The 16,049-nt window shown below is 36.6% G+C and overlaps 1 protein-coding gene across 2 annotated transcripts in view; it reads left to right on the top strand.

The window, feature by feature from the left end:
- USF3 (upstream transcription factor family member 3) overlaps nt 1-16,049 on the top strand; it is a 48,666-nt gene that overhangs the window by 20,002 nt on the left and 12,615 nt on the right. The window contains exons 2-6 of one of the 2 annotated variants that reach the window (XM_031455572.2): nt 1,121-1,236; nt 2,637-2,701; nt 4,056-4,084; nt 5,999-6,081; nt 13,938-14,034. In XM_031455572.2, coding sequence (XP_031311432.2) covers nt 2,655-2,701; nt 4,056-4,084; nt 5,999-6,081; nt 13,938-14,034 — 256 coding nt within the window. In that variant the 5' untranslated portion in view covers nt 1,121-1,236; nt 2,637-2,654. Of the gene's footprint in view, nt 1-1,120; nt 1,237-2,636; nt 2,702-4,055; nt 4,085-5,998; nt 6,082-13,937; nt 14,035-16,049 lie in introns of those variants that run through there. The other variant, XM_064495202.1, reaches the window with a different exon arrangement.

Raw genomic sequence — 16,049 nt, forward strand, 5'->3', positions numbered from 1 at the left:
ATTAAATGTGTTCACTTATGTGATAGGCCTCTGGTGTCATTTACTTTAAGATTCTAGATGTTTAAAAAATTAAAACTTTTACTTAACTGCGTCTTAATTGTAACGTGAATCCACAAACCTTCAAAAGTGCTGCAGCGGAACAACTGGAACTGTGCTACTAATGACCAAATGCTGACTCAGATGGGTACAAGGCACATCTGACGTTACTGGTTTGTAGGTAAAATCATCTGGTCAACTGTCTTCCATGTCCCAAACAATCTCTCCTACATTAGACTATTAGTCAGGTGCCTGAAATTTCACCAAAGATACCTGCTTGTGCTTCCTAATTAACCTGATGAGAACCACCTGGGGGCACTTACTGAATTTCAGACCCCTCCCTTAGAGGCTGGAATTCCCTCCTTAGAGACTGACTCAACGGGTCTGGGATGGGCTGAGAATTTTTATTTTTTAACTAGTACCTTCAGGTAATTCTTATCGTCCAGAATGTTTAGGAAACATTGCCCTAAAGTAGAACTAAGTTTCTCAAACTTTTTTTTTGTATTGAAAAAAAAAAAAAGGAAGAAAAAAGAAAATCACCCAGATGTCTTGTCGAAAATACAGATTCCTAGGCATTACCTAGCACTTGTCATTTGTCTGAGATGAAGCCTGCAAATCTGCATTTTTTTTTTTTTTGGAGTACATACAGTGTACAGATCTGAGAGCTGTCTTCCTAGTGCCTTAGAGGAAGGTCCATGAGTAAGTTTTCAGTCACTCTCACAAGAGAGAATGGGGAAGTAGGAGATTGAAGGAAAGATAATTTTAGAATTGAGGACAATTAGAGTAAGAGCTAGGTAGAGGGCAAGGAAAACCTAAGGACAGGGAGCATGCATAAGAAAGGAGAGACTCACCCCCTGGAGACTGTCCAATGGCTGCAGTACTACCTCTTTGTGGGGGTGGAGCATGCATTTACCCACTGGGAAGTGACTTGAAAGCAACTAAGGTTCATCAGCCTTCAGGTGGTGGGGAGAATTCAGGATCATCCTTCATACCATGGAAAATTTGCCTGCCAAGGTTGCCAGTCCTTGTTTCACATGCTGCTAATGGAAACCTATAAACATTCACTGATTTTTCTCTTGTGTAGTAAGAAGAAGACATAACTTATAGACCATCTTCTGGCAGAAGATGATAGATTTGGATCAGAAACGGGAGGCGTTGGAAGCCAGGAGTCAAAAGTGAAGAAATTCTGCAAGCCTGTGGGTGAGAAAGAGGACAGGGATTGATTTATTTACTCACGTGTCCCACATTATCAGTATATGGTTAGCTAATGTGAACTCCTATGGGACTTCATAAACGTTACGGAGAAGGTGGAATTAGCTGCTGGAAGTGGATTAAGAGCACTCATTTCTCCTCAGTCTGCTCCAGTCGGGACCTTATCTGCATCTACTTCTGCTTCTTTCCCAGGACCCTTCCCCTCCTTTCTAGAGCTAAAGCCATACCTGAAATACCTCCTCACTATTCATGGCTGATGTTGACTGAATTCTTACCCCTGCGAGGCGCCAGGCTGCTGTGCTCTCCCTGCATTATTTCATTCCTTTCTCAAAACAACCCTATGATCTAGATCCTGGGATTATGATCCGTTTTATAGATGACACAGCCGAGATTCCAAGAGGTTACAAGGCTTGCCCAGGACCTCACAGCTAGGAAAAGGCAGAACTGGATTTTGAACTCACGCTGACTTCACTTCCATACTTGTTGCCTTCTTTTTCTCTTAGAGAGAAAATGGGAACATACACCTGCACCTCCTTGGGTGTATCAGAGCAGGCATCCCACCTGGACAGACCTCTTTTGAAAGGCTGTCAAGCCCTGGGATTTAATCCCAAGCATTAAAATTGTCATTACAAAATTTTTGCAAAGCAGAAAAGGAAAAGAGGTCACTTATAATATTCCTGACCTTATTTAAATATGATTACTATTTTAATGTATTTGCTTTCAGGCTTTTCTGGCATCAGTGTATATTTCCCTGTAGTGCATACATGCTTTACTATCATGATATTTTAAATAGAAATAGAATTTTCATTCTCAAACTCAGATTTTAATGATTCTCCAAAGATAATGTTTAAGACTTCTAACAGTTTAAAGGAAGCCTAGCGAATGAGGGAATGAATGAGTGAATGAATGAATGCCTCCATGTATGGAATATGACATGTTTGTGCACGTGTCACTTTTATTTTTTCTGTGTACAGAGAGGAGGATCATTGTTTTAAATTTTGTGTCACGAACAAACAGTATCATGATTAAAGAATATACTCTCCCAGCTCAAGTATGTTTTACCTGTCTTTCCAGGTCTTGCTCAAACCTACACCCTCTTTAGGCTTTTCTTGATTTCCAAGCCTATAATGATCTTTCTCTCCTCCAATCTTCTCAAGCACTTTCTGGCTATACGTCACATTTGACATTCATCATGTTCTCCATCTGCTAGTTATATTTCTTGTCCTGTTTTCTTATACTTTCTTCTATCCATACCACGTAGTATAGTGCTTTTTCACAGTATCACTTTTATTTTTCTAGCATCTTGATACTCAAGTTGCTATTAATCCATTTCTTTAAGATACTAGAATGACTTTAAACTTTCTGATATGTCTTTCCCTACCTTGCAGGTTCCTATCACTGTAACCATGCCAGAAATGACAGAAAATGAGACTCCTACAAAAAAGCAGCACAGGTATGAAGACACAGTCCAAAAATAATGTTGTTTTGGCAGATAAGAAACTGAGTGAGTCCCCATTTCACTGAACAGGTAGTTCTTAGGGAACTTTCACTGAGATGCCTAGAAAACCATTACTCTTCAAAAACAGATGTGGATAAATATAAATAGATTTACTGAAAGGGAGTATGTAATTAAAATTTACCTGTCCTTTTAATTCTACTAGCAGTATAGCAAGTCATATGACTATCAGTAGTTAAAATAATATGATACCTAATGCACACTAAATGTTTTGTTTCTCCTGAAGTTTTCACTTGCATTCAATATTAGTCTTTGTGGTAGATGCTAAGTTCATTTAGGCTGAAGCCAGTCTGAATAGACATTTTTGTGACATTACAAACCATTAATGCCAATGTGCACATCACAGTATGCACATTACAATGTTAATTCTGGTTCTTTATATAATATATCCTTGAGAATTTCTCGCATTTTGGGCAGTGTTTCTGCTTAGAATTGCATGGCCAATGCCTCCATTTTAAAATATTAAAATCACTATTCTCTTTCCTTATCAAATAGCTATTAGAGAATGCTAATGTATTGAGTTATTGTACATAAATGGGAAAATCGGTATTTTTAGTAGATTAGCTTTTAAGAAAATGTAAGTGTTTGGAAAATCTCAGGTACAAGAATGCAAAGGATGGCTCAGATGCCAATTGTTAGTGCATAGGTGCTGGTGGCTGCCACGCCTCCCTCCCTGGGGATTATGAGGTTCCTATACACACTCATCCCTACCCCTGGCCAGATGCCAGAGCAAACATCAGAAATCATCTGCAGTTGACCCTTGAACAACACTGTAGTTAGGGGCACCTACCTCCAAACAGTGGAATATCATGTGTAATTTGTAGTCGACCCTCCTACCCATGGTTCCTCCATATCCACCAACTGTGGATCCTGTAGTACTGTAGTGTTTACTATTGAAAAAACTCCGTAAGTAGACTCATGTAGTTCAAACCCATGTTGTTCAAGAGTCAGCAGTACTTGCCACATCACTTTGAGAGCTGACTAGCTCCTTAATTACATTTTCCACATAGGTAAGGTTTTTAATGATTGACTTACTTCCCAGCTGATGGGTATGGAAAAATAGAGAATTGTAGTTATTTTTAGAAATTGTGGATTCAAAATTTATATTGCTGTATCTGCAGTTAGATTTTTATACCATAATATGTATTAAGAAAATTTTTCTTCAAATGGCTTCTTATTGATGCAACAAATACAAATTCATAAAATTAATTTTAATGGTTCTCAAAATATAAAGTGGTAAAATCTTTTCCTGTAATTTTCATGTTTCTTTTATCTATACTTTTTGTTTCAGAAAGAAAAACCGGGAGACACACAATGCAGGTAGAAACAACAATTTAAATTTTATTTATTTCCATTTGTTGCGTTCAAAATGAAATTATGCTTCAGTTGATTATGTTCTTATGTTATAAGCACAGAACCATTATTCATTATGTTTTAAGAAAGTGTTCCTTATTGTTTCTTTTTGCATTTTTAAAAATTGAAGTATACTTGATATATAATATTATGTAAGTTACAGCTGTACGACATAGTGATTAACAATTTTTAAAGGTTGTATTCCATTTATAGATATTATAAAATATTGGCTGTAGTCCCTGTGTGGTACAATGTATCCTTTTAGCTTATTTATTTCATATATAATTGTTTGTACTTTATTGTTTTTAATTGACAAAATGCTCCCTAAATCTCATGAGGATAGATTCCTTATCATCTTCTGATTCATCGTCTATTCAGATAATTTAAGGATTGATATAACCCTGGAGCTAGTGTTTTAAGTGATTTCACCCTCTTAGGAATTCCAGATGTACTTCTCCTGAATAGAATGAAGAGTACATGTCTCTGAGGAAATTATAGAGGGACTGGTTACCTACAGGAGTAGGAAGGAAATGAGCAGCAAGCTGTAGATCTTAAAGATACCTGAAATGTGAATAGTCTTAAATTAAGCTGTGGAGTCCTCAGTTAAATTTTAGAGTTTATTTCTATTACTCTGTAAATAATATCTTCCCTTCACTAAGGAAAGGACCCTTTGGATTTTTTTTTTAAATCTGTGGAAAGATATGTTGAATACTGGTGGGATATTGCTATTTTCCAGAGAGTTTCTGCCTTTGAATTCCCCTTCATCACTGTGGATAGAGTATTAATGTTGTTACTGTTTTTTAACCTACATGCACTAAAAAATCGGCTCTTAGATAACAACAAATACTATTGTTAGAGAATTGAGAAGAAAAGTGAGCTATACTTTATTGCTTTGGGGTTTTTTTGTTTTTTGTTTTTTTTGGCCATATAAATAACTCTAATTTTTTTGGCCATGTGAACTAAATTTTATGATTGGAATCGAATGTCACAGGGGGCCATAAATATGACCTGATAGTAATTTATTAAGAGGGAGTAAATCAATGTCATCGAAAAGGATGTCCTTACTGCTAGATTATAAAGTAAAAAGTATATATTTTACAAAACAAAACCTACTTATGCTACAGTCTGAAAACTCATCCTCTTAGAAGCACTAAAATCCTTTGTTAAAAGGAAGATTTTAGAAAACTAACAGAAAATAGCCAAGACTAATTTTTCTGTTTACAGTGTATTATAGAAACTATTTAGATCATTTATTGTATCTTTTTGCCCCTTTCACACAACCTTTTAAATTGTCGCACACAAGCTTGGAACATTTCTCATTTAATTGAGAAGTTGTCAGTTGTCCCAGTTTCTTAGATGGGAAAATCAGACATGGCCAAAATGAATAGCCCAGACCCCCTATTTAAGTCACAACTAATAGCTGTTACTATTCCAAAAATGCCTTCTGGTCATAGCCTAGAAGGTATTTTAAGGTTTTTTAATCTGTCTAGAAAGGTATATAAAGAAGCAGCTTTCTAGTAACATAACTTGTTAGTGAGTTCTTGAAATTTAGTTATTATTCAAGTCTCTAATAATTACTTTAAATATAATAATGGCCTAACAATATAATATTAGCAATTTTTGTTTATAATTTGAATTTAATTATTATAGGTCCCATTTAAAAAATCCTAATAAAAGTATGGCTTAAATCCATTTCCATAACACTAGACTTTGAGTATGACATTCTTAGAGATCTTATTGTAGCTGTTTGTATTCAGTAGATACTGCTTGATAAGACTTTCTTAGGGATTTCTTTACCTAAAATTTCTTTACCCAGGAAGAATGAGGCACGTTGGCAGTAGTACTGTAAGGTTTGATAAATGGTTTTTCTCTTTTGTCTAGTGGAGAGGCATAGAAAGAAGAAAATCAATGCTGGGATAAACAGAATTGGAGAGCTGATCCCATGTTCCCCTGCCCTGAAACAGGTAAGAGATCCACTCGTACTTTCATTCATTACTTGTGAACAGATAATTTCCTAAGTTGTTTCTATGCTCGGAGTGATTATTTTTGTTCCCTGCCACTAATGGTTTTTTGGAGTTAATAATTACCTCATTGGTTTTCTTTTGCTTAATTTTCCATATACCTGTCTTTAATCTTCCCACACCTCCAACAGTCTTCTGGTACAGTCTTCTACACGATCAAATGGACCATATAATTTCTAGATCATTAAGGTCTTGAATTAATCAGTCCTGTGATTATATTTATGTATTTGCCACTGTATGTACCAGGGATTTAATTTATTTTCTGCCAGTCATGTTCTTTACTCTCCTTAAGTTCTTACCTAGACTCTTTTAAGGATCTCCTCCTATTTTATTCCCCATGCCCTGTCAACCTTCACTGGTACTTATATCTCAGTTTATTAAGGCTAACAGTTCTCCCTAATGAAATAACTCTTTGGTTCTTCTGATAATGATGATAAAGCATGCTCACTGAAAACAGAATAAAACAATATGGAAAGCATAAAAAAGTTTAAAAAGTAGACATCCTACTCCCAAGTTATAACCACTATTAAAATCTTGTTACACATCTCCCCAGACGTTGCTTTATAAATATATCTTCATACACACCCAGTGCTGTTTTATAACCTGCTTTTCATTTTCACTCAGTGGGACACATTTTGCTTGTAGATATGATATGATACATATGGCATATGATCGCCTTCCTTTCCAATGGTTATATGATATTCCATTAAAAATAAGATATCATAATTTGTGTTAGCCTTTTTTGGTTAATTGTTAATTAAAGTAATATATGCAAAAATTAATATATACACATAGCAAATAGCACTAAAAAGCTAAAAATAGCAAATAGTTTCCTACCTACCTGCTTCCCAACTCTAATATAGCCCCTTGGAGGTGCCCGTTCTCAAATGTTCCTTCTAGTATTTACCTTTATGTTTCAAAATAACATGCTTAAATCTTTTCTCCATTTTACATATTATCTTTTGACTTTTTATTATGCTTTTCCCTTGGCTTCTCCTTGCCTAATCCTTCTAATATAATTGGATCACTTTAGATTAAATCAGTATTCAATTTTCGTGTTGTCAAGACTGTATAAATATTGTTTACAGCTGACCCAAGTAATCTACTATTTTTATTTTGGGGGGGATAATTAGGTTTTGTTTGTTTATTAAATGGAGGTACTGGGGAGTGAACCCAGGACCTCGTGCATGCTAAGCATGCACTCTAACTGTTGAGCTATACTCTCCCCACAATGTGCTATTATTATGTTTCATTTTATATGTTACTTTTGGTTTTTTGAAGTTAATAATTGCTTCAGTGTTTTTCATTTTCTCGATTTTCTATATATCTATCTTTAATTCTTTTCACATTTCCAAGAGTCTCTTAGTACAGTTTTCTACATGGTCAAATTTGCCACATAATCTCCATTTTTCCTGTTTTTCCTTTGAGACTTTACTTCTAGAACTCTCTACCCTTCTTTTTCAATCTCAATTAGTTAGTCTCTTCCAACTCTTCTGTTTTTAATTTCAGCTCTCATGTTTTTAATTTCTAAGTCTTTTTTTCTTATTCTCTTTGTTCCTTTTCTTACCACGTTTGTTTTGTAGATATAATATCATTTCATCTTTGAGAATATTACACAGCATTTTGCTTTTTAAAATTTTTTCTTCTATTTTCTATATTGTCTTTGTTTCTTTTGATTTCCTTTCTTCCCCCTCTGTTCTGATGTTTTGTCTTTCTTTTTGGAGATGTTCCTTAAATGTTTAGTGATAATTAACTGTTTTTTTCATATTTGAGAATGAGGCATTAAAAAGCTGATTGAACAGGCTTGTTTTTTGGTGCCCCTGTTTAGTGATTAGCTGGTGAGCTAGTGTTATTGTTGTTGAACTGAAAAATATCAGTATTGTAGATTTTCTTTTTGGGGGGATAGCTATTAATTTTTATTTTCCAGAGAGGATTTCTTCAGCCTCCTGCCTAGGAATGAGAATGGTTGGAAGAGGAGTGTAAGGCTAGTTGCCATTATTCTGGGAGCTGGGTTGGGGAAAGGGTGCTATAGTCTTATGCTTTAGGAAGCAGAGTTTTCTTTACACCCCCCCTCCCCCCCCCCCGCCCATTCACTTTGGAACCTCATCTTGTCCAAGTCTCATCTTGTCCACTTCTCTGCCAAGTAACTGTCCTTGAGGCCTTGGTTCAAATTTCACAGAAAATAAACTTGTCTCCTGCGGTTGGGGAGGAAGGGGAAGTCGTCCAGATGTATAGGACGCTTATGTAGGGGATCAGTTCTTATTACTGCAAAGGAAGAGTCTTTCTACCAGTCCCTTCTAGTTTAACCCCATACCTCCCCCCACCTTCTGTGGCATTTGAAGCTTCACAGTCCTCAACTTTCCCAGGCTTTCAGAGGGGAGGGCCAGAATTTGTTCACTTCTCAACACTGTTTCTCTCAGCAAGGTCTTACACTTTAATTTCTTGTCATTCTCCCCTGCAAGGTGATACCTAATATTACATAAATGTGTTTAGTCTTCTTTAAAATGGACTTTCGGTTTCCTTAACACAAAAGCAAACTTAAGGACAGGCACTCTGTCTTCTGATTGTTTTTCTTTCTCCATATCTCAATGTGGAGTAGCTGCTCAGTAGGTATTGGTGTTTGCCCAGTAAACTATTCCTCCTCTTGGCTTTTACTCCCTACAAGTTTCTCTGAAAGGAAACCATAATTATTTCTTTTTTCTGATGTCCTAGAGTGTGCAATGGAAGTCAGTCTCTGGTTCCCAGAAGCTGAGTAGATTAAAATTTTCTTCATCATTGCTACATGTCCCCACCTCCATCTGCAACAGAGAAGCAGTAGGTGGGCATTATCAGATTCTACCTTTGTCTCAGCTTTTGCTCTAAGAAAGGACATTATCTTAGTTTCTTTTGTCTGAAGTAAAGTGTTTTCTGGGTTATACTGGTTTTCTACTGGGACTCAGCCTAAGGAACCCAAAATTGTAACTTGCTGAACCAAAGCCCTAAATCACTGACTCCTACATGAAGACAACTATTGATCAAATACTGGAGATATTTAATAATATACATACTGGAGTAGGACTTAAACATTTACTGCAACATAACTGAAGAATAAAAAACTGAAATTTCTCTTTCACAGCTTAAATATTTATCAGTAATAAACTTGTAAATAAAATAGACACACCTTTAGAAAATATAGCATAGATAAAGTTATTTAAATTCTATATGAAAGTATCTCCAAGATATATATATTTTTTTTAACTTCTATTTTTTTCTTCCAGCTCTATTGAGATATAACTGACATACAGCATTGTATAAGTGTAAGGTATATAGCATAAAGATTTGACTTAATACATCATGAAGTGATGACCACAATAAGTTTAGTGAACATCTATCAACTCATGTAGATATAACATTAAAGAAATAGAAAAAGAATTTTTTTCCTTGTGATGAGAACTCTTAGGATTTACTCTCTTAACATTTGTATATAATGTTCAGTAGTGTTAATTATATTAATCATGTTATATGTTACATTGCTAGTATTTATTTATCTTACAAATGGAAGTTTGTATCTTTTGACCACCTTCATCCAGTTTCCCCTCCTCCTCTCCCTGTCCCTAGTAACAACAAATCTGATCTCTTTTTCTGTAAGTTTGTTTGTTGGCTTGCTTTTGAAATATAATTGACAGACAAACTATGTTAGTTCCTGGTGCACAACATAATGATTTGATATTTCTGTCTGTTTCAAAATGATAAATGTGATAAGGCTAGTTACCATCAGTCACCATACAAAGATATTACATAATTATTGACTGTATTCCCTACACTGTACATTCCATATCCATAACTTATCTATTTTGTAATTGGTGGTTGTACCTATTAATCTCCCTCACTTATTTCTCTTCCCTTCCTACCCACTTCCCCTCTGGGAGTCACCTGTTTGTTCTCTGTATCTATGACTCTGTTTCTGTTTGGTTATGCTTGTTTATTTGTTTTGTTTTTTCAGATGCTACATATAAGTGACTTCATATAGTATTTGACTTTCTTGTCTGACTTATTTCAGTATAATAAGTATAATACCCTCTAGTATAATACCTTAGTGTAATACCCTCTAGATCCATCCATGTTGTCACAAGTAGCAAAATTTTTACAACTGTGTATATTTATATACCACATCATCTTTATCCATTCATCTGTTGATGGGCATTTAGGTTACTTCCATACCTTGGCTATTGTAAATAATGCTGCAGTGAACAGGGGTGCATATATCTTCTGAAATTAGCGTTTTTGTTTTCTTCCGATAAATACCCCAGAGTGGAATTGTTGAATCATATCGTCATTCTATTTTTAATTTTTTGAGGAATCTCCATACTGTTTTCCATAGTGGCTACACCAATTTAAAATTTCACCAACAGTGCACAGGGTTTCTCTTTTCTTCACCTCTTTGCCAACACTTGTTATTTGTCGTTGTCTTCATTATAGCCATTCTGATAGGTGAGAGGTGATACCTCATTGTGGTTTTGATTTACATTTCCCTGGTAATAATGATATCCAGCATCTCTTCATGTGCCTGTTGGCCATCTGCATGTTCTCTTTGGAAAAATATCTATTCAAGTTCTCTGCCCATTTTTTAATTGGATTGTTTGTTTTTTTAACATTGAGTTGTATGAGTTCTCTGTATATTTTGGATATTAACTCCTTATTTGATATATCACTTGCAAATATCTTCTCCCATTGAGTGGGCGGCCTTTTTGTTTTGTTGATAGTTTTTTTCACTGTGCAAAAGCTTTTTAGTTTGATGTAGTCCCTTTTGATTATTTTTGCTATTGTTTCCCTTGCCTGAGGAGAAGATCCAAAGAAATATTACTATGATTTATATCAAAGAATGTTCTATCTATGTTTTCTTCTAGGATTTTTATGGTTTCTGGTCTTACATTTAGATCTCTAATCCATTTTGAGTTTATTTTTGTATACGGTGTGAGAAAATGTTCTAATTTCATTCTTTTACATGTAGCTGTCCATTTTCCCAGCACCACTTATTGAAGAAGTTGTCTTTTCCCTATTGTATATTATGCCTCCTTTGTCATAGATTGATTGACCATAAGCACATGGAGTTATTTCTAAGCTCTCTATTCTGTTTCATTGCTCTGTCTGTCTGTTTTTGTGTCGGTACCATACTGTTTTGTTGACTGTAACTTTGTAGGATACTTTGAAATTGAGTAGCATGATACCTCCAGCTTTGTTCTTCTTTCTCAAGATTATTTTGGCTACTTTGGATCTTCTGTGTTTCCATGCAAATATTGAAATTATTTGTACTAGTTCTGTGAAAAATACCATTGGCATTTTCATAGGGATTGCTTTGAATCTGTAGAGTATCTTGAGTAATATGGTCATTTTAACAATATTAATCCTTCTAATCCATGACCATAAAAATTACAGACTAATATGATTAACATAGATGCAAAAATCCTCAACAAAATATTAGCAAATCAAATTCAACAGTATATTAAAAGGATCATAAACAATGATCAGGAGGGACTTATCCCTGGGATGCAAGGATGGTTCTGTATCTACAAAGCAGTCAATGTGTTACAGCAGATTAACAAATTGAAGAATAAAAATAATCCAATCATCTCAGTAGATGCAGAAAAAACTTTTGACAAAATTCAGCATTCATTTATGATAAAAACTCTCAACAGAGGAGGTATAGAGAAAATATACCTCAATATAATAAAGGCCATAAATGACAAGTCCCAGCTAGTATCATACTCAATGGTAAAAAGCTGAAAACATGTCCTTTAACAAGATGTCCACTCTTGCCACTTCTATTCAACATAGTATTGACAGTCCTAGCAACAGAAATCAGATAAGAAGCACAAATAAAAGGAATCCAAATTGGAAAGGAAGAAGTAAAACTGTCGCTGTTTGCAAATGACATGATATTAGACATAGAAAATCCTAACAATGCCACCAGAAAACTACTAGAATTCATTAACACATTGATCATCACATCACCAAATCTGGGTAACAGTTGTGTTTCCTCTGGGCACCCGATCCATAGTAGGTGATCAATGTGTTAATGAATTTAATAAAGTTGTAAGATACAAAATTAATACAGAAGTCTGTTACATTTCTACACACTAACAGCAAACTATCTGAAAAAGAAATTAAGAAAACAATTCCATTTACAGTTATATCAGAAATATTAAAATACCTAGGACTAAAGCTGACTAACGAGGTAAAAGACCTGTACTTGGAAAACTAAGACGTTGATGAAAGAAATCAAAGATGACACAAATGGATGAAAAGATATATCATGCTCAAGGATTCAAAGAATTAACATTATTAAAATGACCATTCTATCCAAGGTATATATTTTTTAATTAGAACAAAATAATGTAACATACTGTTAATAGTATCCTTCTATCTGGGTTTTTAAAAAAGATTTTTTAAAAGTTATATACATATATATACACACACATGTATATGCATGTATTGGCATAGATTTCTGGAAGGATACACAAGTAACTTTATGGACATTGACTCTGGAAAGGGGTCTGGAGGGCTGAAGTCAAAAGGAATGTACTTTTCGTTATATATCCCTTCATATTATTTATATTTTTTGGACATATGCATATATTATGTTATCAATTTTAAAAGTTTAAAGAGTAACGGAACTTTGACATAAAATATAGTCTTTGGAAAAGATTAGGAATAGAATGTACTGGGAGCATGATGACAAACTCAATCAAGTGACATTATCTCAACCTATTGTTTAGAATAGTTTGTGATTGTAGTTGACAGAATGAAGAATAACACTGAATCTAAACTCTCTTCACGCTCTTGATGGCCCTCTCTGGCCTCTCTCCTACCGCTCTTCCCCTCTGCACTTTGCTCTAGACCGCTCACCTCCTTTCTATTTCTCTGACAGGCCAGGCTCAGCCCCACCTGGGGGACTGTGCCCTTGCTCATCCTGCTGCCTGAGCCCTCCTCTTCCAGATATCCACAGGGTGTACCTCCTGGTACTCCCTTCAGGTTTTTGCTCAAATATCACCTTACAGAGAGGCCTTCCCCAGCCTCCCTATGCAAAATAGATTATAGCAGAATGTCTTATGTTGAGCAGAAGTTTGGGTTGCTATAAGAAAATTACCATAGACTGGGTGGCTTCAACAACAGAAATTTATTTCTCACAGGTCTGGAGGCTGGGAAGTGTAAGATCAAGGTGCCGGCTGGTTCGGTTCCTAGTGTGGGCTTTCTTCCTGGTTGTGAACTCACATCACAGAGAGAGTGGTCACCTCTCTCATGTCTTTTCTTTTAAGGGCAGGGATCTCATTCACGAGGGATCTACCCTCATGACCTAATTCCCTCCCAAAGACCCCATCTTCAGATGCCATCACTTCAGGATTGGGGTTGCACCATGAATTGTAGGGGGACACAAACATTCAGTCCATAGCACAGAGTAGCCTCTGCCATCTCTCTGGCCCCCTCCTTACCCTACTGTATTTTTCTTCATAACACTTATCACTACCTGATTTTTATATAAATGTATATGAAATATATAATAATTCCTCAGAAATAAAATAACATTCCTCAAGGTCAGGAACTTTGTCCCCCTTTTTATTACATCCCCAGTGCTTAGAACAGAGCCTCAATAAACACTTCATAAATGAAAGATGAGCAGTAGAAGCATTTGAATATTGTGCCAGTTTTAGATTCTGAAAAGATACATATCACATACATGTGATAAAGCCAAAGCTGTAACTTTCTTCTGGCGAGTTCTTACCCCTCAGTGAAACCTTTAAATGGTCGATTTTCTTTGGCAGAGCAAGAATATGATCCTGGACCAAGCCTTTAAATATATAACAGAGTTGAAAAGGCAAAATGATGAACTCCTGCTTAACGGAGGAAACAGTGAACAAGGTAAAGATGTTAAGATTCTTACTTTGTTGTTTTTTCAGTGTTCAGGCCTTTGTGTCACAATGCGACTTATATTAGCGTACGGAAGGGTTTTTTTTTTTTACCCAAAACCATTATTAAGACCATGCATTCAGTGTGTCTGTGAGAATAGTGCTGCAAATAAATTCATCCCAGTTTACCTCTTTCCCTCTTTGAGCGACTCTAATCTTGTAGGCATATATAATTTTGATTTTATACTCTTCCTGTGCTTCCAGTTTACTTAACTCATGGTACAAATAATACTGAATCTCCTTTATTCTATTTGGCTCTTCCAGCTAGGGGAATCCCATAAGAGGATGTAGGAAGACTCCTGCTCAGTGTAACTTAAACACAGATAAACATATGCCTGCACCAAGACGTAACTGTGAATTAACTCAGAAGGCCAAAACATTGAGTTCACAGTTGTTTATATTGCATGTAATGTGTATGTCAGACTGCCTGATCATTTAATGATACTTGATTTTTAGAGGTGACTTTCTTACGCTGTCAGGTGAGTTCTGTTTTCCCACTTGCACTGGAGAAGTTTCCTTATAACAGCAGAAAAGAAAAATACCCCAGGCAAGCATGAAACTTCAAGTAGGAAGCCAGTTTGAACTGTCTTTTATTTATGTCTCTGACGAGAGCAAAGAGAAATGCCTGTGACGAGTCAGTAGGTCACCTTACAAGGAGCGAAACAAAGGCAGGATTTGCGGAGGTGGGGGCAGTGCTGGGCTGTGTGCACTGTAAAAGAAGTGAGGATATTGGAAAGCAAATCCAGAAGCTCGGCATTCCAAATTCTCGTTTACTTTTAGTTGGATAACAACTTACCTGCTCCCCGCGGTCAGCTGTCTTTTATGACCCAGGCCCTGTTTTATGATGCTGCCAGGCAGTTAGATATATAGTGAGTGTTTGGTCACCGTTTTGAGGTACCCACCAAAGGGATGCTAAAGCTAGAGTGATGTACAGACTTTTCTAATGAGGGCTCCTTTGTTTCACAGCCCAGAGTCTGAGGCAATCAACTGATCTTAGAGAAAAGGGAAACCTGAAAAAATACAGGTTGCAGGAGGCTCAGGGAAAGCTGAACAGCCAGGCCAGGGGTTAGGGTGGCACCTGAGGCAGCTTAAGTCCGAGTGTGTCATCGTCTCCGGCATCGTTCTTTCCTTAGTTCTTTTCCATGCACGCGCTCTCTCTTCTCCCAGCAGCTCCCTCCACATACTCCCTGTCCACGCGACGGTCTAGCATAGTGCTCAGGGCGGTGGCCTTGGGAGTCAGGCCCACCTGGGTTTGAGTCTCTGCTTCCTTTACTCACTCAGCACCTCTGGCCAGTTACTTACCCTCTCCAGGTCTCAGTTTCCCTGTCTTCAAATGAGGATAATCACAGCATCTGTCTGGTTGACTTTAGGCAAGTTCTGTAACTACTCTGAGCCCGTCTCTGAAATCTGAAAGTGGTGATGACAATACGCAGTCCCATCTCAGGGTTCCTGTGAGGATTAGAGGAGATGGTGCGGGTGAAGCGCTTCGAGCAAAGCCTGGCACATCGTAAATGCTTGATAAGTGCTTCTTGTCCTTGTTGTCATCATCGTCATTAAATGAGACAACGAATGAAAAGTGCCAGGTGTAGAGTAAGTGTGCAGTAAGCGAGAACAATCATCATTATTATTTGGTCCATTATAATTGTCCTTTAATTTCTAATGTCCATGGCACATGGGCCTCTTTCTTCTGTGTCTCTCAGTTTAAATATCTGAAAAAAATAATCTGCTAGTCTCAACTCATCCTTGTTAGAACAGAACTTTTTGTATCAGGTTACCTTATAGGGGATTGGCCTTGAGGATTGGCTGGCTTTGGCAGGGGCAGGGGGTGGAGGGGGGAGTACCTACCACTGTGACAAGGCAGGTGGGGGTGTGTGGGTCACAGAACATAAATACCAGCTGCCAGGGCTGACTCTTAGTAGGACCTTTGGGTGATGCTGCCCCTTGGAAAGGTGTAGGGTATCACAGACA

The sequence above is a fragment of the Camelus dromedarius genome, chromosome 2, assembly GCF_036321535.1.
Source record: "Camelus dromedarius isolate mCamDro1 chromosome 2, mCamDro1.pat, whole genome shotgun sequence".
Classification (NCBI taxonomy): domain Eukaryota; kingdom Metazoa; phylum Chordata; class Mammalia; order Artiodactyla; family Camelidae; genus Camelus; species Camelus dromedarius.